This window comes from Populus trichocarpa, chromosome 14, assembly GCF_000002775.5.
Source record: "Populus trichocarpa isolate Nisqually-1 chromosome 14, P.trichocarpa_v4.1, whole genome shotgun sequence".
NCBI lineage: Eukaryota > Viridiplantae > Streptophyta > Magnoliopsida > Malpighiales > Salicaceae > Populus > Populus trichocarpa.
In genome coordinates, this window is record NC_037298.2 from 9,098,929 (window position 1) to 9,122,950 (window position 24,022).

At 35.0% G+C, this 24,022-nt stretch overlaps 4 protein-coding genes and 2 non-coding genes across 18 annotated transcripts; 4 read left to right on the top strand and 2 right to left on the bottom strand.

Moving 5' to 3' along the window:
• The first annotated feature begins 939 nt into the window (after positions 1-939).
• LOC112323234 (bifunctional 3-dehydroquinate dehydratase/shikimate dehydrogenase, chloroplastic) lies at positions 940-5,798 on the top strand. Its single transcript, XM_024584688.2, has 10 exons — positions 940-1,221; positions 2,884-2,992; positions 3,172-3,390; positions 3,526-3,866; positions 3,999-4,062; positions 4,316-4,424; positions 4,515-4,664; positions 4,747-4,895; positions 4,990-5,152; positions 5,271-5,798. The coding sequence occupies exons 1-10, from the start codon at positions 1,022-1,024 to the stop codon at positions 5,312-5,314; spliced, it is 1,548 nt and encodes a 515-aa protein (XP_024440456.1). The 5' UTR covers positions 940-1,021; the 3' UTR covers positions 5,315-5,798.
• Positions 5,799-6,142: 344 nt separating this feature from the next.
• LOC7466253 (zerumbone synthase) lies at positions 6,143-8,930 on the bottom strand. Of its 2 annotated transcripts, none has more exons than XM_002321003.4 (3): positions 8,763-8,930; positions 8,285-8,356; positions 6,143-7,064 (listed from the first exon to the last, which is right to left on the bottom strand). In XM_002321003.4, the coding sequence occupies exons 1-3, from the start codon at positions 8,780-8,782 to the stop codon at positions 6,269-6,271; spliced, it is 888 nt and encodes a 295-aa protein (XP_002321039.4). In that variant the 5' UTR covers positions 8,783-8,930; the 3' UTR covers positions 6,143-6,268. The 2 variants fall into 2 exon arrangements, with proteins under 2 accessions (XP_002321039.4, XP_002321038.4); XM_002321002.4 differs by having other exon boundaries at positions 8,285-8,359; positions 8,763-8,921.
• Positions 8,931-11,506: 2,576 nt separating this feature from the next.
• Positions 11,507-11,578, top strand: TRNAP-UGG (transfer RNA proline (anticodon UGG)). Its single transcript has one exon. It is a non-coding gene; the product is annotated as a tRNA-Pro (tRNA).
• A 197-nt stretch (positions 11,579-11,775) lies between these two features.
• On the bottom strand, positions 11,776-11,847 carry TRNAP-AGG (transfer RNA proline (anticodon AGG)). The gene has a single exon. It is a non-coding gene; the product is annotated as a tRNA-Pro (tRNA).
• Positions 11,848-11,974: 127 nt separating this feature from the next.
• Positions 11,975-16,287, top strand: LOC7457971 (uncharacterized). 4 transcript variants are annotated; one of them, XM_024592918.2, is made up of 9 exons: positions 11,975-12,110; positions 12,307-12,409; positions 12,485-12,695; positions 12,871-14,639; positions 14,714-14,983; positions 15,093-15,173; positions 15,330-15,432; positions 15,516-15,582; positions 16,022-16,287. In XM_024592918.2, exons 2-9 carry the CDS (start codon positions 12,314-12,316, stop codon positions 16,071-16,073), a joined length of 2,649 nt encoding a protein of 882 aa, XP_024448686.2. In that variant the 5' UTR covers positions 11,975-12,110; positions 12,307-12,313; the 3' UTR covers positions 16,074-16,287. The 4 variants fall into 4 exon arrangements, 3 of the variants coding, with proteins under 3 accessions (XP_024448686.2, XP_024448683.2, XP_024448685.2); XR_002979679.2 differs by having other exon boundaries at positions 12,307-12,695; positions 15,516-15,953; XM_024592915.2 differs by having other exon boundaries at positions 12,307-12,695.
• Positions 16,288-16,944: 657 nt separating this feature from the next.
• LOC7466258 (uncharacterized) lies at positions 16,945-21,842 on the top strand. 9 transcript variants are annotated; one of them, XR_002979677.2, is made up of 10 exons: positions 16,945-17,106; positions 17,192-17,317; positions 18,872-18,933; positions 19,012-19,248; positions 19,325-19,495; positions 19,658-19,707; positions 20,044-20,176; positions 20,858-20,895; positions 21,207-21,478; positions 21,640-21,724. XR_002979677.2 is itself a non-coding variant. In XM_024592913.2 (10 exons), the coding sequence occupies exons 4-10, from the start codon at positions 18,895-18,897 to the stop codon at positions 21,301-21,303; spliced, it is 765 nt and encodes a 254-aa protein (XP_024448681.1). In that variant the 5' UTR covers positions 17,060-17,106; positions 17,216-17,317; positions 18,523-18,608; positions 18,872-18,894; the 3' UTR covers positions 21,304-21,724. The 9 variants fall into 9 exon arrangements, 8 of the variants coding, with proteins under 8 accessions (XP_024448678.1, XP_024448675.1, XP_052303221.1 ...); XM_024592913.2 differs by adding an exon at positions 18,523-18,608 and having other exon boundaries at positions 17,060-17,106; positions 17,216-17,317; positions 21,207-21,724; XM_024592912.2 differs by adding an exon at positions 18,523-18,608 and having other exon boundaries at positions 17,066-17,106; positions 17,210-17,317; positions 21,207-21,724.
• Positions 21,843-24,022: the final 2,180 nt, after the last annotated feature.

Here is a 24,022-nt window from a genome sequence, read left to right on the forward strand (position 1 = left end):
GCCTTAAAATGAATTCTCTATGTCTCTAAATGGATCTTTATATCTCCAATAAAATTTTTGTTGTGAGATTTTCGTTTCTTAGTTGAAATATCGATGTATTCAATAAAAATATCTTCATGTGTTCACAAGAATCTTCACATTTCCATGCAATGTCTCTATGCATAAGTCTTTGACACTGCTTTCATGAACATAGAGTATTCTTCATTGTTTAAGTAATAATATTCTTTGCTCCAAGAGGAATAGACAAACTAGTTGAATTATTATCTCTTTTATAAGCATGTTAATCAAAGCAACAAGAAGGTGACATGATATGATAAAATAATAAAAGTTTTCTCTTTCTTTTACTTCCACTTGTTAAGTTTTTCAAACATAAATGTTTAAAAAATTGGGAAAAAATCAATAATGCAACAAAAAATAATCAAGTGATTTAAGCCATACCTAAATGGCTATAAATCCTAGCCCAAATAGCCTTCATCACCTCAACCAGACCGGCATGTCTTGGTTTTCTATAGCTTGGGATTAACCCATTTGATCTCCGAGAAATCCATGCACACACCACAATGCCAAGTGACAAGTTTATATATATATATATATATGCATAAACAAGGAAAGTGAGTTTTAACTAAAGAATTTTATTAAAAAAATTGTTTGCCCAATACAATGGTGCCTCAACAGTTTTTTTAAAAAATAAAAAAGACATTTTACATATCAAGGAAATGATATTACCTCCGTTATTATGAAAATAATTGGATCTTTAATTATGTGTCGTGATAAACTTCATAAAATAAAACGGATTGTGCATATACACCAAATCTTGAGTTGTGGTATTCATAGCAATGGCAGCTTCACACATGTTGGCTAGATATTAAATTCCATCGTTGTCGCGGTAATAAAGGAGTGTTCTTGCTATTAAAAAGTCGCATGTCTTTTGCGAGTCTCATTAATTATTTTTATAGGCAGCGAGCTCTTAATTCCTACAACCACATTCACTTCTCTCGAGAACACATAAGCGAGTTAGCTTATGGCATTCAAGAACAACCTCTTAGTGTGCACACCATTAGAATGTGAGACAGCAGGAGAAATGCTGTCTTCCATGAAGAGAGCAGAGACTGAAGGTGCAGACCTTACTGAGCTCCGCCTTGACTCCTTGTCATTCTCTCACAATTCCGAGGTCGAGAAGCTCATTAAACAGAGAACTTTGCCTTCTATAGTTTCTTTCAGGTACCTTACCTAGCATTGCTGTGCTCAGTATATGTTTTTTCATGTCTAGTTCTGCCTCGTTTGCTTCTTTCTTATAGCATTAAGAGAACCCTATTCTTATCAGACTTAACCAAGTAATTTATTTGTCTAGAAGGAAATTAACAGGCACAATATTCCATAATGGTTTTTTCAAGCCATTTCTACCTTTTCCTTATTCTTTTTTTAGAGAAGAGAGTTTTTGTTCTCATGCCAAATTATCTCCAATACTATGAACATTGTACGTATTCTAAATGTTAAAAGGAGTCTCAGGCCATTCCATAATACTAGCCTTTAAGCCTGTATATATCATTCCAGATTTCTGTACATGGTTGCTAGAGAGTTGGAAGTGTTCCCTGTTTTTTCTACACCCTGCTAGAATTTAATGTTGACAACTCGAGCTTAATTTCACGTTTTCCAGCTTGCCCAGCACCTGGACTTTCGTTTATTTGCTCGCGTTCTAATCCAAGTTTCACGGCCACAGCCACAGTCATAGATCGACAGTCTACAGCCTAACCTCTAAACCAAACTGAACCTTAAGCTTATAGATCCCTTTATATATTTAATAATCCTATACACCTCTATATTGAAGGACAAAGCAATCATGCCGGTAAGCACTGTTGGAGAAATAGTTTAAGATGAGAGAAACAAGGAGTTGCTATGAAGACTCGGAGATACTGTCTTCAAGTCTTTATTTATCCCATATAAAGATAATATTTTAGAATCCAGTTAAGTGCTCTGAACTTTAAAAAAAATGAGAAGATTAGATATAAAAAACATATGTTTTTTTTATATGATTTTCTGTATAGTATTTAGTTTTATCCCATCAATTCAATTATCAAGTATTATATATTAATATCTATATAATAGCATTAATACACTCATTAACAAATCATTCCACCATAATTTATTATACAATAAAAACTTTTAATTATAAATAATTAAAAAATAAATTTTTTTTTCCAGATATTTATTTATTTATTTACAAACTATCCCAATCCCAATATTACTATTTGTCCTTTGATTGTGTGCCATAATTATTATACATCTTGCACAGAGGTCATAATTATTAACTGACCGATGACTTAGCTGGTCCCATGCGCGCGCACACACACACACTGACACACACACACTGGGATGCACGAGAGACAAATAATTTTGATTATCTTCCTTTAAACAAAATAAAAGAATCATGTCGATTATCATTACAAGATAGGACCTACCACAAGTATTGATTAAGGAAAATTTATTGTTCGCGTGCTTCAATTACAACCTAAGAATAGTTCATTTATGGAATTAAAAAAAAATTTATCGAGTGGTGATGATTGGTTGTCATGAATCACCATGTGGAGGTTTGAGGATCATTCAACCACTGTAGGAATGGTTTTTCAGTCTTGAGCAGACCAAACTTGTATCTACTTTGAATCTTCATTTAAATATTACTAGCTGATGACGATGGTATCAAATTCTTACATGCATGGATGAGGAGTCCAGGATCTATCCACTTAGCTTATAAGCTCTAAATACTTTTCTGGACAAAACCCATAGAATCTTAAGAGTTCATGATGGAATAATACGTTAAAACTTTTTAATTACCATTTGAAACATGTAACCTTGTCGAAGTAAAATTTTTATCTTTCCCCACAGGCTCGAGCCATCAAGGATCTCAAGCAACAAAGACAGGAAGAATACATGTTTACAAGTACTGAGACTGGCTTTCGACTTGAACGTCGAGTTCGTTGAAATGGACTACGAGGTACTCAGCCAATATTTAACCACATTTTTTTAGTTAGTCTCAATTAATTAAAAAACTGCTATGAAGCTATATGGAGGAATGATATGGTCAGCTGTGATTGATCATACACCAATTTGCTTTTAAATGTTTAATGGGACCGCACGTAATACTGACTGATCCGATGAAAATCTATCTTTCAGGTGGCTTCTGAAGATGTCATGGCTGAATACGTGTACAATCGTTCCAATACCAAATTAATTGTATCCAGCTACGTTAATGGGAGGAAACCTTCAGCTGAGGAACTTGGTTATTTAATCGCTTGTATGCAGTCTACTGGAGCTGATGTTCTTAAACTAGTACTCGACGTTGAAAAAATCACAGATTTGGCACCTGTTTTCACGATGCTTACACATTGCCAGGTACCCCCTTTTCAGACAAAGTTCAAAAACATTGTAATTGTGGCAGTCTACTGCATTCTTGTAGGGTTGCTTGCTTTGAACGAGAACTATATTGTGGCTTATATATTCTGGGGCATGTTTTGTTTATGTCTACAGATCCCCTTAATTGCTCTCGCGGTTGGCAGTAGAGGCCTTATAAGCCAGCTGCTGGGGCCGAAATTTGGTGGGTTTTTGGTCTATGGATCTCTGAGTGACAAAGCAGTACCAGGCATGCCAACTCTGTTAAGTCTTAGACAAATTTATAAGCTTGAATATATAAATGCAGACACAAAAGTTTTTGGTCTCATTTCAAATCCAGTTGGCCATAGTAAAGGTCCTGTTCTGCACAACCCTGCATTTAGACATACTGGATATAATGGAATTTACGTTCCAATGCAAGTGGATGATGTGAAAGAATTCTTTAGGACCTATACGAGCAGTGACTTCGCGGGTTTCAGGTAGTATCGGAATCATTTCTTTTGTTCAATCAATTATAGTTAGCACGATTGGTTTTCCATGCATCCCTCACTTATATATCAAGTTCTTCGTATCTATTGCATGGCGTTTACCTTCTGTGTTGGTTGGCGTAGTGTTGGAATCCCACATAAGGAAGCAGCAGTGGGGTGCTGCGATGAAGTCCATCCACTTGCTAAGGTCAGAAAAGTTTCACTACAGCTGCTGCTGCTTTTTTTTTCTTTCTTTCAACATTATTTCGCTGCAAGTTCATTTTTGATAAGTTAAACTCTTCATATCAGAGTAACTGGTGAGGTTTACGATATAATTTTTTTCTAGTTACTACTAGCAAAGTCAAACATTAGAGTCATGGGATTAGGCTTGTTTCATCCTTCATTTCTTATGTGATGCTTTGCATTTAAGCTTCTTAACAGAGGAAGTCTTTGTTGCTCAGTCCATAGGAGCTGTAAATACTATTGTAAGGAGGCCTACTGATGGGAAGCTGGTTGGTTATAATACAGATTGCGATGCTTCTATCTCTGCGATAGAGGATGCTCTCACAGGTACCAAGCTGATAATTTTGGTTCGTTATATGCACTAAGATGATGCATTTGTTTTTCCCTTCCTTATTCACAAGTGCTCTGGCTAAGCAGAAAGACGGATTACCCAGAAGGGAGTATTGGAAGCTTCACCTCTATCTGGGAAAACTTTTGTGTTGATTGGAGCAGGAGGAGCAGGAAGAGCGCTTGCTTTTGGGGCCAAAAGCAGAGGGGCTCGGGTGATTATTTTCAATCGCAATTATGGTAAGCAAAACTACTAGCTGCATTTTCTCTCTGCAGCAACTAAGATGATGCATGTTTCTAACCATGGCATTCTTTCGAGAAGAGAGAGCAAGGGCTCTTGCAAAAGCAGTTTCAGGGGAAGCTCTACCATATGAAAGTCTAGACAGATTTCGTCCAGTTAATGGGATGATCCTTGCAAATGCTTCTGCCATTGGAATGGAACCAAATTCAGATCAAAGTCCTGTCTCGAAGGTACCCTCTATCTGTCCCCCTGTCTCCCTAATCGTTTATCAATAGAATTTGTCCTCAATGACATATCCTTTTGGAATTTGATCTACTTCTTTAGGAGATCTTAAAGGCGTGTGAATTGGTATTTGATGCTGTTTACACGCCCCGGAATACAAGGCTCTTGCGGGAGGCTAAAGAGGTTGGGGCTGTCGTGGTGAGCGGGGTGGAAATGTTTATTAGACAGGCTCTTGGGCAGTTCAGACTGTTCACCGGCGGCTTAGGTATCATTCTTCCTGTTGTTTCTACTCATCAACTTCGTTTAAATGATCAATTAACGGACATGTTCCCACAAAATTATTAGAAATTGTCACCTAAATTCTTGCTTTCACTGCTTTGCAGCTCCGGAGGCATTCATGCGCAAGCTTGTCTTGGAGCAATTTTGATTGTACATCCAACCATGCTCAGTAAAATTTCTGTAAATGTGAGTTTCTTCAAGGATACAAGTAATAAAACAGTGAGGATTCTTGTGAGCTTTCCATCTAGGGTTGAGGTCGAAGCACCTGAAGGGCTTCAGCTAGAATCGCTGACCATGCTTCTCCCCAGAATCACCTAAAGCAGAAGGCATTCAGAAGCTATGTTTCTCTCTGATTCTAGAAATAAAAGGATGAAACTCACTCACAATTTCAAAGCTTTTATCAAGCGGTGTAGTATCAGATTTGTAACAAATCAATCAACACTTGCTGTGAAGAAAGTGAAGAATGTATGTATCTTGAAATATCTCCTACAGTCACCGTTGTGTAAACTAGCTGCAATCTGTACCTTCGGATGGGCGACCATTACATATGTATCTACATAATAATGATGCAGGATCGCCTTATGTTTTATACCGAAGTACAGAATAGTATGAGTGCAGTACTGTTGTTGAAACATTGTAGGTAATGTAGATAATTATAACACCCGAAGTACAGGTAAGTATCAACAACTGCTAGTTTGTTCCCTTCAGAAATGACAATTACTGTGAATCTTTACTGGTTAGTTTAGTTTCAACTTTCAGGCAGTATTTCTTTAGAGGGTACGAGGTTGATTCGGCAATGTGAGAATTTGTTTCCTTCCCTGTAGCAGAAATATTTCTGGTCCAAATGTCTCTGGTCTGCATAGCAGAACTAAAGATAAAAAAATTTTGGAGACTGACTTTGTGATTGCCTCTAGAGATGTCTAGTAGGAAACTAAAATGCTTTCTTGTAACAGAGAACACATGGAGATGCAGGATAGGAAAAAACCTTAAAAGTTGCATGACCAAAAAAGTGGGGGAAGCGAGGAGTGCATCATGAACTCCATGCTTTCAATGATCGTGCTTTTATTTCCTGTTCTTTTTTCAAACTAGTTTAGTACAGCAGCTAACTTGATGCGGGGAGCATCGGATTCTTGAATGATGTAAAACCTCCATCTACCACCAAATTATGTCCGCTAACATACTTGGCATCATCGGATGCAAGGTAGAGTGCAGCATTAGCTATATCATTTGGCTCACAATTTGCTCCCTCTAATGTACCGGTGCTATGCAGAATTTCCACGAGCTTTTCATCATCAGCACCAGGATATATCTGACTCATTTCTTCCATCACAAATGGAGTTGGAATAGCAAAGGGCGATATGCAGTTTATCCGAATCCCATGCTTGCATAACTCTGCTGCAAGTGACTTGACAATGCCTGCAACAGCAAACTTGGAGACGCTGTAGGTGTGCTGCGCAAGCCCACCCATGAGACCTGTGATGCTAGCTGTGCAAAGAATGGCGCCACTCCTTCGTGGGATCATCACACGCGATGCATGTTTAACTCCAGCCATTACTCCTCGTACATTGATATTCATGATCCTATCAAACACAGCCAGATCAAGGTCTACAATACTATGAGGACTCTTGCAGGCCACCCCTGCGTTGTTGTACATAATATCCAATTGGTTGTACTTAGAGATGGCAAAATCAACAGCACCGGAAACATCAGATTCTTTAGTTACATCACAGGAAATGAAAGTAGCGTCTGGCCCAAGTTCATTTGCAGTTTCTTGGCCTAGTTGGTGTTGAATATCAGCAATAACAACTCTGGCACCTTGGTTTATGAATTTGGCTGCAGTTGCCTTTCCAATGCCACTTGCTGCTCCAGTGATCAATGCTACCTTACCTTCTAGTTTGCTATCATGACACAGCAAATACAATATTAGAATCTAATTTGCACCAACAAATTAATTATTCAATAAAAACAATTGGGACTTTGCTCGAAAGATTGTTTTCTGATGATAAGGGAGTTTAAACCTAGCGTGATATCAATTAATGCTCTCAGTCACAAGTAATAGATGACTGATCATTGCAATATATTCTCATAGAGGTCCAGTCATTGGACATGGTAGAGATGACATTAAGGAAAAAATTAAATGCATTTTTTCTTTGGATCTGTTCATATGATCAATAATAAATCAACTGTATATATAGATAAGTGATTGCAATTGGTTATAAATTAAGGAGAATTCAATACCAGAAGAGAAAACAAATCAAATGCTAAATGACAATTTTAATTAGGTAGACACTAACATTGCAAGTTTATATAATTTAAAACCAGTACCCCTGGCCCTTTAGCACTTAATAAGAATGTGTTCTTGGCAGATGATGATATATAGGAGATGAATCCAAAGTAGAGGGTATGCGTTCGAGTCTTTTTAGGGCTATTAAAACTTACATGGTTGTTAATTTCAGAACTTGTGGAATAATTAAGGTGCATATAATCTTGGCCGAATATCCATGTCAATAAAATAAAATAAAATAAAATAAAAGATAGAGAGTGACTACAGCCACAGACATGTTTGAAGAATTCTGGAAGTATGCAGCTTTTCTAGACAATCAATTACTAATATATGCGTTAGAAAAATGTACTCAAAACTTTCGGTTTACCCTCTACAAATATATATATATATATATATATATATATATATATATTCTTTAACAATTTATTAAATCATCGAAGTCTGTAATTAGTTTGTAGTTTTCATTACTCGTGGAAATAGATGATGCAAAATAAATAATTAATTACCTTGAATAGTGAAAAGTTGAACTAAAATACTTTTTCGTGGCAGAGGAGGATCTTGTGCAAGAAGATGCTTGGTATCATGCTGGTTATTCTTTTTCGGAGTATTTTTTATTTGAAATATTTTTTTTATTTTAAAATTTATTTTTGATAACAAAAAAAAATATGAAAACAAAATAAAATAATTGAAAGTAAAGGAAAAAAAAATTTAACAAACGTCTCTAAGCATATGATAATGCCATCATGATCTCCGCAGACAAAGTTAAATCGCAACAGTAAAAACTAAAAAGAGATGATAGTGAAAGGAGATGGATAATTGGTTAGTTCCACACACCTTCCAGGCTGGGAGGAGAATCCCTTGTTGAAGACCTGAGCAAGAGAAACTGATCTTGAAATGGAAGCTCTTCTGCTAATTTAATAAATAAACCGCAACAGATCATGAGCTGTAGCATTAGCAAAGCCATGAAAGATAAAAATGCCAGAAACAGTGCATTTACGGCACCCCCATTTCCATCATATATAGACAACCAGTCATTTGATTACAAGTTGGGCCATAAATTGATCCCCACCAACAAAAAGAGTTAAATAAACACAATTTAAGATCAAGAAAGAGATGACGATACTAAAACACCAGAAATTGCTACTTAATTATTGTTGCAGAGGAAGAAACGGTAGCAGAAGCAGACCACATGACATCTCTAACTTACAGGAAAAACATACATGTAAGAAGAGAAGCGTTAAAGAATCTTATTCAAAGATCCTAAAGGAGTCTGAAAGTAAAAGAAAAGGGAAAGAAAGAAAGAATGAAATACCTGAATCCAATCTTGAACATACTGCACCTGGTGGGAGAGAAAGTTTGAACCACAAAGAGGTGTTCTGTGTGAGAAGCTTTTGCTCAAGCACGAGAGACAGTGAGAGAAAAAGGGACTCGAGGGGTTGACAGTTGACACTGAGACTATAGGGCCCATTTGCAAGACAACATACGTGACGGGTGAATCATGCCTTGCAAATTGCTCCAAAGGCAAAGAAATGCACGACATTACTTGATTCGGTTCTTTTCTAATTTTGGCTTTTTTTCTCTTTTTCATGGTTTATCATATAGTTTTTAAACCCAGTTTATCACGAGTTTTTGATCAAATTATCAAGTTATGGGTTGGGCTTAATTTTTTTAATTTTTTTTATATAACAAAACCACATTATTTTTGTTCAAAAAATAATTAATAGGTTAAAATCGGGTTTTTGACCGAATCTTATCGAGTCACACAGATTTTTATCTTCTTTTATTTTTTTTTAAACTCAGCCCAATATCAGCTAGATCCTGGACCAACCTGTCGGGTCATGCTTTAAACTATGGTTTATCAAGGGTTTTTCTTTCTTCAATTTAAGGTTTTTAAGAAGATTACATATTATTTCTTATACATTATTCATTATTTGAATTTAATTATTTCGTTTTTTCCTTTATTTTTATTATTCTGTATAGAATTGGTCAAAGAATTAAATGTTTAAGAATATATCGTAACTATTGCATATATGCAAATCCCTTCACTTTATTTACAAATATTGAGTGTATGTGCTTGAGGGTTTTTGAAAGCAAGTCAAACCACTGGTTAGTGTAGAGAGAGGTGAGGAGGAAGAGTAAGGAATGCTAGCAGATTACAGATAGTGGCAGACAAGTGAGTAGTCAAAAAGTTGTTTGATTGAGTGGCAGACAAGGGAGTAGTTAAAAAGTTGTTTTTTTATGTAGAAAAATGCTTTTGAAATTTTTTGGTTTTTTTTTTTAATTATTCTGATGTATTAATATTAAAAGTAAATTTTAAATAAAAAATTATTATTTAAATATATTTTTAAATAAAAAAATAATTTTAAAAATAATTATTATGTTATTATAAACGAGCTCAAAATTTAATTTGTAAAGATAGTTTTGATTGAAAATTAAAATCTCCTCACAATTGCTATGAAGTTGTTACATGGAAAAGAAGGAGAATGTATCTTGAGGGTTAGGATCATGCTATTTTTTTTTAACTTTAAATTAATATTTTTTAGTATTTTTATATTATTTTAATATGCTGATATCAAAAATAATTTTTTAAAAATAAAAAAAATACTATTTTGATGCATTTCCAAGTAAAAAATACTTAAAAAAACAACCACAACCAAACTCAAATTAAGCTGGTCGAATCAATCTCCACATAAAATATTATAATGAAAACATATTGGATTAATCCAAATTAACCTAATAAATTTGTAACTCAGATCATGAAATCATGATATCCTTATATAAAACAAATTTAAAAAATATAAAATTTAATTTTTAATTAAATCAAAGTTGGAGAATGAAAAAATATATTAAAAAAATACATAAAAAATTACTTTACTTATATACTTATTGTTATTATTATTATTATAGAAGAAGAAGATAATCTAAAATAATTCTTAGTGGTTCCAGCTCATGAGCCAAATAAGTGATGATTCTCGTCCAATAACAGTCTTGCAACCTTTTCTAGACAGATTTCATCTATTTTCACATGGCACAGCCAACAAATTATATATATATATATATTTTTTTTGCAAAGGGCTTTGGTCATGTACTAAAAAAGTTGAATTATTAGTTCTATATGATAAAACAATGTGAGAAACAAATTAAAATTATAATAAAGATTAAATAGAACATACATCAGTTTCCAAGCAATCTATAGTTCAGATGAACTTGTGATTATATATATTCAGAGGACATTATTCTCTTGGCTGATATTATCATTTCCATATGCTTTAGATGCAGAGATAAAAGAGAAAGCATTCAAGAAGGAGGTTACTGATTCAGATACGGCCAACAAAACCACTAGAAAAGGAGGTTTATTGATGAAATGTTGTTTTTGTGTTTAAAAATATTTTAAAAAAAATTAATATTTAATATCTTTTTATTTATTTAATATTTTTTTGTGTTTTCAAATGGTTTTAATGTTCTGATATCAAAAATAATTTTTTAAAAATAAAAAAATATTATTTTAATATATTTTCAAATAAAAAATACTATAAAAAACAACCACTATCGTGCTCTCATCAACCCTGAAATAATAACTGTATTTTTATTCGGTAAATTCTGCCATGAGTTCACCAAGCCAATCTCCCTAATTCTTTTAAAAAACAAGGCATAAACACCGATCCTATCATAAATACCACTTCGTTATGCAATCTAAATTTTATATTGAACGAAGCCTATTGTCAATTTATTTAATACACAACTTAGTCTATATTAAATAATAATAACAATAACATGAATCAGTATATAGTAAAATAAAATTAATTAATTAGTTTAAGAGACAAAATAAAGCATATAAAACATTACAAAGGAAATTCACCACCTTATATAGAAAAACCATCAATGTTTTTAGGTTGCGAATAAAAGAAACACATCCAAGGGCCACAAATGATGATCAGCGTAGAAAATTTCTCAATCACAGAAGGTTGGGATCCATAATTACTTGAAAATTGCATTTCCTTCCAAGTATAAGAGTAATATAATTATAGTAAATATAAATACGATCATAACCGAAATGGGCATTTGGTCTAGTGGTATGATTCTCGCTTTGGGTGCGAGAGGTCCCGAGTTCGATTCTCGGAATGCCCCACCTCGTTTTTTCGTCATCTATTTTGATGATGTCTACACCCTTCAGCAAGACGAACGACGTGTCGCATGGCAACCCCTTAATCTTTTCTCCGCTGCAACCTGCAAGCATGTCCAAAGCGTTTTCCCCTTCCCCCCAAACGTCGCTGTAAATTTAACTAGCCTGCAAGGGCAAAACTGACAAGATAAAAAAAGGATAAGGGGCATTCCGAGAATTGAACTCGGGACCTCTCGCACCCTAAGCGAGAATCATACCACTAGACCAAATGCCCTGTTTGTTGTCTGCAAGTTCAATTTTTATAATTATAAATCATAACACCTTCCAAGAAATAATTTTCCCTCCACTCCACTGGCGAAATAAATAAATATTCCCTCCCAAGTGCCAATTAGCATCTTCGTATTCCCTCCTCCCAAATCCCTGATAACTGATCATCATCAACCACAATGTCTTATCAATGGTCATCACTCGTGAATTGAAAAATCCCGATCCCAGAATTCATAATTTTTAGCTCCCAGTTTTCTTACTCACTACGTGGTAATTTTCCTCCTCCCAACCTCTAATTTCGTTTTCTTTTTAATGTAGAAATTTCATTAACTCATTTCTCTTGGATTTCGATCTTTACATGTAATAATATATATTAATTTAATAACTTGAATTCTTTCACTTTAATAATAATGTTTATTTTTTTTATTTTATGAAAATCTGCTTCTTTTACTTCATATCTTGGCAGTGAACAAATGGAAGCGAACCAAGGCCAGCTTCAACAATTTCAAGATACCGTAACTTTTGATGATGATACAGCTGTTCTCGATAGTCCCTTGGTAGAAACCCAGGTGGAGAAACTTGGTTTTTATACTCAAGTGCTTGGTGATTCTGTTGAGAATGCTAAACATGAACTAGTGAGCCAGGTAATCCCTGACAGTGAGGATGAAGAAATCCATGGAGACCAATTAGAGAATGCAGCTGATGGGGTATCTGATGTTGAAACTGGTACAAGAATTAAAGGAAATGGAGTAGTAGGCTTACAAATGAGGCAGCCCAGTCCGCGTTTTCAGTGGCTAAAGGATTTCGCAGAAGATTTTGTTTCTGATGGCTCTGCTGGTGAAGATAAAGGTGCAGGTCTCTGTTCCATGATTCTATCCAGTAAAAGTTTTGCTTAGCTTAGCTTTTTTTTTTTCTTGATTTCTGATGATATATGTTTTGATTCGATAAATGAATTTAGACCTATATTATATTGATGAGGTAGAGTGACTAATTTTTATGTTCTCTCGTTGGCCAACCTGGCTGACCTTAGGGGCTTTAATTAATGCTGAAGACACCGATGAGAAAACTGATTGTCCTCGATTGCATACATGTGATCAAGAGTTTGCAAGGTTAAATTATGTTGACTCTGAGGAACCTGGAGAGTCATCTCAAGCTAGTGCACTTGGCTATGTGGATCACTTCCTATCAGATAATGATGTGAACTTTTCTCCTAGAACTGAGCTCAGAAACACTGTCAGGAAGAAATCCCCTCCTGTTCTGAGTGCAAAAGGCTGTCGAAATTTGGCCAAAAGTATCAAAACCAGAACCCCAATTTGTAAACATAAGACCTTTGGAGGGGTTGATTTCTTTAGCAAGAGGATGGATGAGTCTTTTGATTGTGGAGGCTGCCAGCAGAGATATGTGCCAAGGCATCAGAAGGCAGGGTATATTGATGGTAAAGGAGGTTGCAGATCAGATAATGACAGTGAAGAGAATTATGAAGATCTTCATAAGAAAGTAACAAGTTCACCCCACACAGATTCAAGGGTTGCAGGCCACAGTGTGAAAGAGACATACAGAACAGGACAAGAATATGAATTTATATCTGAAAATACTTCTGACAATAAGCCAATGGAACAGTTTTTTGACCTTGCATCAGGGCACGAGTTGGAAATTTGCAGTGATGAAAGAAATACATCAGACACGTTGGATATTGGTTGTAACACCCAAATAGCTGCTGAAGCCATGGAAGCTTTATTTTACGGCCCCCCAGCTGATAGCAGTGCTGGTGAGGCTTTTCAAGATCCTAACGACCCTCTTGTAGATTCTTCAAAAGATGTAACAAATAGTAAAGTTCATTTAAAGGAACTTTCCTATGAAAAAGGTGTTCTCTGCAGTCTAGAGGACATCACAAGAGTGCCAAAGCAAAGAAAGGTTTATGCTAGAAAGGGAGCTTCTGTTTCATCTTGGAAACAGCCTAGTCATCAGGAGTTGCATCGTGACTTGTCAGAAACAACAAAAAGGAAAAGAAGCAAACCCTTGGTTGGGGAGTTAACTGGTAGGAGTTTTATCTATGCAACCAAAAGTTCAGCCACAACATCTCGTAAGACTATTGACCAAAGAAAGGATGAGGAACCTGCGAGGAGAAACAAAATTAAGGAATGTGACAACTATGGGAGTTTGTCAGCGTCAGTTGAAAGCATTTCACCTGGCAAACAACAGATACTACAGGATCCTTTTGCCTCCCAAGACTCGCATCCAACGTTAGGAGCCAAATTCAAAAGGACTAATGGTGGGTCAGCTAATCCAGGGGTAAGGACAGATGATTTCATGGAGGGTAGTATAATTACATACAAAAGAAAGAGGAGTCATTTGGTTGCGAAACCATCCAAAATTTCGACCACTACAGGAAGATGTCCCAAATTTTGTTTCAACACATCTGAAGGAGGAAGAATCAATGGACTGAGCCAAGAAAAGCTTGCTAGCATGGAGGTATCTACCTCAAACAGTTCGCTAAAGCTGAATGCGTGGAGCTATCCCAAAGGTAAAAGAACACGACGTGGACTGCCAAGTCATTTAAATATAGCTACTAGCCAATATACCCCATTCACCATAGCTGATGGCAAAGACCACCCCCGAAAACCACTCAACATAAACCTTCCCAGATCATCCCCGATGAAAAAGCTTATTAGATTAGGCAATCCCAAGTCATTACCTGGTTCCAGATGGAAGGATCTGAGGAAACGACGAGATACGGCATATTTAGGAGTTCTGTTTAGCCAGCATTTAGGTGATGATATCATCAGGCAGCAGAAAAAGGTAGCTTCTGTATCTTTTCCAACCAATAGCGTGATCATTTACTAGTTACATATGTGCTCTCTTTATTATAACAGATCTTGGCAAGGCTTGGCATTTCCGTGGCATCATCTTTAGCGGATGCTACACACTTTGTAGTGGATAGATTTGTGCGTACAAGGAACATGTTGGAAGCTATTGCTCTTGGTAAACCAGTGGTGACTCATTTATGGCTTGAGAGCTGCGGGCAAGCAAGCCTCCTTATTGATGAGAAAAACTTTATCTTAAGAGATGCGAAGAAGGAAAAGGATATTGGTTTTAGCCTGCCTGTTTCACTGGCTCGTGCAAACCAACAACCACTTCTAAAGGTGTTTCTCTAAGCTTGTGGTGATTTTGCTCAAACCAGACATGCATTTTTGCTTGCTTCGAAACTCATATCCTTATTGTCTCATGTTGTTGGGATGCTCATGGGCACAGGGTCAAAGAGTCTTCATTACACCAAATATAAAACCTGAAAAAGAAATGATAACTAGCTTGGTCAATGCTCTTCATGGCCAGGTATGAATATTATGCAATTCCACAGCTAGTAGTCTCAGTGGTGGCATTTTATCACCCTTACGGCCGTAGGGATTTGTTTCCCTTTTTCTTTCTTGCATCTCTTTTATGGCCTTTGCACCTCTTTAAATGAGTTAGTTTCTGAGCAATGCTACGCAGATCATGGAGAAAAGTCAGATATTTGCTTTGAAAATTCCAGATGATCTATTGATTCTTTCATGTGAAGAAGATCATGCAATTTGTGTGCCACTTCTTGATAAAGGTTGGCATCTACAATTCCATTTTCTCCTCCACAAAAGTTTATCTCAGTTTTGTGATAAGAATTTTGATCTAACCTGGTTGCAGGAGCAGCAGTTTACAGCTCAGAGCTTCTATTGAATGGGATTGTTATCCAGAAATTAGAATATGAGAGGTCAGAACTTGTCCACCGTCTGGCAAGAATATCAAATTACATAGTGTGAATACACACGCACAGAGATAAGATGCATGCTTGTTGCACCTTAGGCAAGGGGATGATTTTATTTGATCACCCAACCTGGTGAAATTCTGTTCATCAATGATTTGTAATAGCTTCGATGCATCAGTAATAACAAAAGTCATTTCGGTCTCAGTGCTTTAGGAAACTAACTTAAGAGCACACTTGAACTTCTGCTTACTGGCTGGATGAAGGATTGCGATAGATTTGCTCATCTTGGGCTCAATCTGCCTACTTCACAAGACAGTTCGTTGTAAAGGGCATATATATAAGACCCACATTTGGATGATTCAATCAAGTACATGAGGGTATTATTACTCTCATTGACATGTTTACCTTCTTGCTTTGCTACTGATGCTTACTTTGTTTATGACAGGCATCGACTCTTTGTGAATGAAGCTAAGGGAAATCGAGTGAGCAAGAGGTGAAGGAGATGGTGCTGAATTTGTCTTTTCCTAAACAGAATAATCAGTTGCTGCTCTTTTTGTAAAACAAATGCAAGTTGTAAATGTGGTAGTGAAACTGAGGTTACCAAGTAGTTAAGACCCTTTTTGTAAATCAGGTCATGATGGAAAGCAAATCCTTTCTTCCTTGTAAATCAGGTCGTGAGGGAAAAACAATTTCAAGAGATACTTATGATCAGTTGTTGGTGTTGTTTTTTAAACATTTTTTTTAAGCAATATATTAAAATAATATAAAGGTATAAAAAAATAATTTTTTATTAAAATAAATTTTCACAATACACTCCTGACAGTATTCATCTACTCATTTGAATATTTAAGTCATGAGTCTACATGGTTTTGGATAAAGGTACAAAATTTGTGAAATTAATTAAATGTTTTATTTTCATAGTTTTAAAGCGTTGTCCGACGGGTCGACTCAGGGCTGGAACCGGGTCAGATTTAAAAAAAAATAAGAAAAAAAAACCTAGTGTGACCCGTCAAAACTTGGTCAAAAACTGTTGATTTTGTTTTTTTTACTAAAACAATGTCGTTTTGATTTTAAAAAAAATTAACCCGGACAACCCGATCAAAATCCGGAATTTAGATCTTGGACCGGGTCTAAAAACTATGCTTATTTTATCCCTTTAATTTTTAATTTTCTTAATTAAGATTTACAATTTTCTCCATTATCTTTATTTGTTAAAAGAAAACCACATATATGTAACATAATGTATTTTTTTAAAAAAAAAAAAAAAAACCAAGATGCAGTTGTATATTGTTTGATTTTTTTTATTTCTTAAAATTTGTAATTATAGTAGCTTTGTTAGAAAAATTGGTATTAAACTTTTTTGTAGTTACTAAAAATTAAAAAAAGACAGGGGACGCTTGTTCGAAAACATTAAAAAAAGAAAATATCCCCAATACTCTTCTTTCCGCCGGAAGAAAAAGAAAAAATAAAGGTGGAGGGAAAGGAAAGAGATGGATGGCAGCCATCCCCATTCGAGTCCCAGGAATTCAGGTTTCTTTTCATTTCTGTTGCTGTTAGATCTTTCATGCTTGCCTTTCTTTCCCTTCTTTTATATAAATCAATTTCGATGCTCTAGATTCTTTTGTTGTTAAAGTGGCAGAGGAGAAGCAGAAATGGCCAGTCTCGTCTTCCCAAATGGTATCTCACTTCGCTACTAGTGGACTCTCCGTTGCTGTTGCCACCGCCATCACGCACCCCTTAGGTTCTTCTTCTCTTCCTTGATTTTTCTTTTTTGATTCATTTTAATAATACATTTTTATGATTTGTGATTTCCTTGCATTCGGTTTTATGCTTCCCAGGTTTCATTCATTCCAAGATATTTAATGACGTGCTGCTTGTAAATTTATTTCACTTTTTTATTGAATCATATGATCAAATCTCGGAAAGATGAATGAAGGCTCACCTCCCCCCATTGGTCGTGCGATCATGATTTGTCTATAAATTCCCTGTAAAAGGGATGTGATTAATTCCTAGTAAAAGGAACTAGAATCTTATTTAATTTGTTAGTGTGATTGGAGAGGTTGAGGTTTGGTTTGCAACACAATAGCACATTGGAACTGTGGCTCGATTCAAGCTTTGATGCCGGAGATTTTTCCCTAATGTGCAGCCCAATGTTAATGGACATAACTTTCAATCCAACCATTGAATCGGGTTGAAATTTTTCCAATACATTCTAGAGGCCTTGTTTCGGTAGAATTAAAATTTTGTAGCCATTTGAGGTCTAAAAGGCCTTCAAATAAGTACTAGAAGTTACTGTTCGGGATTTGTCATATTTTCCTAGTTGATTTAGAATTCTTTTTCCTATTTGGTATAGAAATTTTAATATTTTTTCAGCTTTGTTTAGGATGTTTTTCCTGGTATATAAGCAGCCTAGAAGAGCTGAAATATTGAGTTTTGATTAGAAAAAATATTGAGTAATAAAATTTTGAATTAGGGTTCTTGTGTGGTGATCTTGTTTGGTAGAATTCTGTATTGCTCGTACTTGCTATCTTTCTTGTGTTGTTTCCCTCTGTGTCAAGATTGGGCTCGAATGCTGCGATTTTGCATCTCAAAGTAAATTAACTAAGACATGTATCGGAAATGGCGTTTTAAAATCTCAGAGCTGTTTGCAGTGACCTTAATGATGTATGTTATAATGCAATTAGGCATGCTCGCTAGATGGTCTGTGCAGAACTTTGTTTTCTTGTATTGTTCTCTCTTCATGGGAGGTAAAGAAAAGGAAAAGGAAAATGCAATAAAACAAATGGTTTTTAAATGGATTGAAAAGGTGCAATTTGCCATCTAATTAGCTTCCACAGCTATATGAAAATATTCATTCTTCAAATTTATGTGTATTCTTTTCTGCAAATGGGATGCATTAGCCTTAGGGCATAGGAAGCCAACTGAGATTTTGAACATGCACTGCAGACTTCTGACCATTCAAGCTGCAAATTTTACTCACTATACCCTTGGATGATGACAATCTATGTGAAAGCGAGAAAGTGGATGGAATGGTACACTGCTAGCTTTTGAATTTGGTTCTTCTTGTTCATTATTTGAATAACTTTTCTCAGAATTAGTAGAGAAATTGTTCAGAAATATAGTAGTATAGATCTTAACAAGTATTTTAGCGATCGATTACTTATAGATGCTGTAGAATCTATCCTTCGAAACGTTTTTCAAAATTATACAAAAAGTAACTTAGAATAAATATGTGTGGAAGTTGTATTATCGCTATTGAATACTTAACTATCTCATACTTCAACTTGAAAAACAGATGTGCTCAAGGTTCGACTACAAATGCAACTTGTTGGCCGGAGAGGCCCCTTGACTGGAATGGTATGCCAATCATTTAGTGTAATTGCAATTGTTTGGTTGATTAGCTGATATTGATGTTGGGTTTCCTTACATGTACAGGGACAAGTGGCTGTTCAAGTATTGAAAAAGGAAGGGCCAAAGGCTTTGTATCTGGGGTTGATGCCTGCATTGATTAGGTCAGTTCTTTATGGAGGTCTACGTTTAGGCCTCTATGAACCCTCGAAGTATGCCTGTAATTTGGCTTTTGGGTCCACCAATATCTTACTTAAGATTGCATCAGGAGCATTTTCTGGTGCAGTTGCAACTGCACTTACTAATCCAGTCGAAGTTCTGAAGGTATGCAATCATGTTAGGCATTCTGGAACTTTTCATCTGAAATCTTATCTAGGATTCTAACTTTGTTTTTCATCAGGTCCGGTTGCAGATGAATTCAAATCAGAGACAAGGAGGACCAATGGCGGAAATGCGTACAATTGTTTCTGAAGAGGGAATAAGAGCTCTTTGGAAGGGGGTTGGCCCTGCTATGGTGAGAGCTGCTGCTTTGACTGCATCACAACTGGCAACATATGATGAAACGAAGCAGGTCAAGTTCTAAGCATACTCTTTTTTCACTCTGGATACATGAAGTAATTTCTATAGTTTACAAAATTGTTGATTTTTGTTTAATTGAAGTCTAAACTGGTTGCCTTTATTTTTCTTTTCATTCTCCCATATTAAAAATTTCTTCAGTTTTCCATTTATGCAGGTTCTGATTAGGTGGACACCTCTGGATGAAGGATTTCATCTACATCTACTGTATGGCACCATTTGAAGCTTTTATTTCCCTATCTCTCTTAATAGATGCACGAATTTATTATAATGATGGGAAGTTGGAAATAGAAGGTAGATAACAGATAGGATCATCCAGTTCCTGTAGAAAGTCAAAACTGAAGCATCGCCATTTTTTTTTCATGCTCATAACCTGTAAAGCTTTTCCTTCCTGATGCTTTTTCCCAAAGTAACCTGTGGAACGAACTTTGTTTCACCACTACCTTTCAAGCACACTTCATTTTTAGTTAATACATGATAAGCATGTGCTTTTCCTTTTTATTCATGTGGGTGCTACCTAAAAATATTTCTTGTCTTGTGAAGCTCGAGTACAGTTGCTGGAACAGTGAGTACCCTTGTAACTGCACCTATGGACATGATTAAAACCCGCCTCATGCTGCAACGAGAATCTAAAACAGTTGGAAACTATAAAAATGGATTTCATTGTGCATATCAGGTATCAGATTTGTTTGTTCTTTCACATGCTCATCTCACTTTAATTTATGATCATGAACTTTTTTCTATCTGCACTGTTTATTTCCGTTGAATACCCCTAGGCATTTTTTGGATTGGACGGGTTTTGCATACTAGTATTAATAACTGAAATAGTTTGTGAAGGAAAGGGTAAGAAATTGCAGCTAGCATTAATGTACAACTGGAATTGGACAGCTTTATGTGTGCTTTTTGCAACTTGTAAGCTGACAGGCAGGTTTTCAGACGATAGTAATTTGGATTATTGTTTATTGTGTGGGAACTGGCCTCTTTTCCTTACTGCTGGTGCTGTGGGCTTATGGTTGTGGATCCTCCATCACTGCTGAGCATACAACCATATGCATTCCAGAGATTGTGGCTTCCTTACACAGGATGCTGATCTTGCTTGATTACTTGTATAGTTGTCAGTTGACTATTTATTGCTGTCCAAATTGATGATCCATGACACAATAGTTTCATGAGTTTCTACTGGGAAAGAGAGAAGATTGGTGAAAAACTGCTGTTAATTTTGCTTTTGTTTCTCCCCTCTTTAAGGAGTTTGTCTAATGTTTCTGTGATGTGTGGAGTAAGGTCGGGGTTTGTTAATGAGTCTTTGCAAGGGAAAATTGGCTTTCATGTCTGACACCTTTGTGTTTTGAGTTTTCAGGTTATGCTTAAAGAAGGCCCTAGGGCACTTTACAAGGGGTGAGATTCTTATCTAGGCCTCCATGAGCATTGCTTTTTTAACCAGGTGCATGTATATTTAAGATGTATGGTTCTACACAATCTCCTAGGTACTCTGGTTCGCTGCAATAATAGCCATTGTTAGGTCTCTTGATAATTTTAAGATGAAATCCTCTAGGTTCTAGTTTGGGCTCTTAACTAGACAAGTAGATCATGATTAGATGATACAACTTTCATACTCATTCTGGAAGTATTTGAAGGGTTTTTATTTTTTTTTTCTTGTGTGTGTCTCTGCATGTGCGTTTAGGGTGTTAACTTTTAAACCTTTGTAGGGGCTTTGCAATATTTGCAAGATTGGGTCCGCAAACTACAATTACATTTATACTATGTGAGGAGCTGCGCAAGCTTGCCGGATTGGATGCCATCTAGGGGAGGGAATGTCCATTTACAGTCATTCCCCAATACCTGACTTCCGTGGTTTTATTCAAGTGAAGAAAAGCAGCCCTCTCAGCAAGTTCAGACGGAGGGTTTGCACGAGATGATTCTGATAGCAGATTATTTTTTTGGCCATTTGAGTTGGGGACCAATATTTATTTGGGTTCTGGTGAGACTTGCATTTATTTGATTGAGTTGTATATTTATTTTGATCAATGCACATGTTTTTCCCTGGGGTCGGACTGTATCATCAGGCATATGAGCCTTCCTGAATTGCTGTAATCAGAGTAGGAAATTAGATGATAACCATTGTATCTGGTTTTTCTACAGAAATAATCGTACCATCGCTCTCTTCTCCCTTGGCTGTTTCCTGAACATCAATTTATGGTTGAGAAATAAATGGGAAGATTTATGAGGTCGACCTGTACCAGTTGGAGGTAAAATTAAGGACCAATTAGTGGCCTTGTTGGTATTGTGTATTATCAACAACACTGTGATTTGCTTTAGTTACAAATAACTTTCCATTCTCACTCTTTTTTGGGTGTTTCTTAAAAGCAAGCTCCAGCTCTCCCCCGACAGTTAACGTAAGGCAACATTTTACTTGAAATTTCTACTGCAGCAGCTAGTAGTCTTTGATCTGGATACCAGGGTTAAAACCAATATTTCTAGATTAAACCAGCGTTGATGCCTTTTTCTGTCATCTTTTGATTCCTGGGAGTAAGATCAGTATGCAGCTGCTGCTACTGTATAAGTACCATATCCCGTTCAGATCCCCACAGTAGCCTGAGCTAGCCCTGCCGCATCTGTCCTGGAGTGTGTTATTCTGTCCTGGAGTGTGTTGTTTGTTTTAGAGTATAATAATAATTATTTTTTAAAATATAATTTGTTCGGAAATATATTAAAATAATATTTTTTAATAGCAGTATATAATTTGAAAATATAAAAAAATAATTTTTTTAAATAAATAAATAAATTTTAATAAAATGCTTTTTGAAATACAATTCTAAATAAGACTTATACAACTTTTTTAATTTTTATTGATTTCACCAACCAAAACATTGGATTTTAACGAGATTGGATTTTAACGAAATAATACTAAGCTGAGTATAAGGAAAAAAAAAAAAACAATAGTAGCAATTACATTTGCGCTGTTGATATCAAGTTAGGGTTTTTGTTAATTCTGAGGGGTAGTTTAATTGGTCAGGTTTTAAATTTGTTCTTTAATAGTTACGAGTTTGAGTTTTTTTAGGGCCACTAGAGATTTACATGGTCGTTAATTTTAGGGCTCATAAAATTAATCGAGATGTGTGTAATCTGGTTTGAACATTCATGTAAATAAAAAGAAAAATTAAGGTTTTTTATATTAATATTGTGATCAAGTGTGGCCGGAAAGTCCATCCATAGGACGACAAACAATGCAATGCTATGGCCACTTTTTTTCATGTCTCGGGCAACAAGTGGTCAAATCCATATGATCAAATAGCTAGTTCGGAAACGAAAAAACTGAGGTCACTATCATACCCTCTTTGACATGGGAGAGAGATTCCACCATGGGAGACAAACTTTAAGGGTCCCATTACCATAAAACCATTTGCTGCCTCTGTTATTAGTATTACTGGCTAGCTGCCAATCCACCCAGCACTTGGATCCTGTTTATTCATTTTTTGCGGTGGAAAATTGATTTTAAAGAGATTAATTTTTTATTTTTAAATTATTTTAGTGTATTGATATTAAAAATAAATTTTAAAAAATAAAAACATATATATATTAATTTAATATATTTTTAAATAAAAAAATATTTTAGAAAACAATAATCCGGCAACTATCAAAATGGCTATTCTATTCATCAGTGCATGCATAGTTGGTGATGACAGGTTTGTTTCCATCTGTCAACAGATGAAATTAAAAATTGGATACAGTCAAATTCAATGACACCCCGTACTCACAGATGAAATAGCCATATATATTTATATATATAGTTAAATAAACCCTTTGTTATGGAGCATTTTTTGAGAATTATTTTTATTTAATTATATTTAAATTAAAATAGATATTTATAGGAATAAGTAAGGTAATGATAAAAATTAGAGGATTAATGTACTTTTTTAGTCAAAATTATCTTTTCTTATTCATGTAATTTTTTTTTATAATAACGTATCTTTTTTTTTATTAATGACATGATTTATGAATAAAAACTAATTAAAATATTCATAAAAATTCTTATGATTTGAAATGAGGAGGAAAAGGTGTCTTATTAATAAAAATATTTTTGTTTTTATCAGAATTATTGTTTTTTAAACAAAACTTATTATAATTGTAAAAATAAATTTTAATAAAAAAATCATTAATCATTTTTATGTACCTTAACAAATATAAAAATAACTAATATGAGAAAATTATAATAACAAAATAAAAAAATAGATATTTTATTCTCTTTTTAAAAAATCTAAATATTAGATTATATATAATTATTCATAAAATCACTATCAATATTACCATAAAAAATTATAATCTTTTTGAGAACTATGGTATAATTGGATGATTCCTTAAATATCATTTTCATAAATTTATTTTAAAAAAAATATTTTAAAATTTATAAATAAATATATATTAATTGGTGATCGACATCTTTATTACTTGTTATAATTATAATTTTATGAGAATATAGAGAAAGAAATGCAATTTATCTTAGCTATTTTAAGTTTTTAACCTT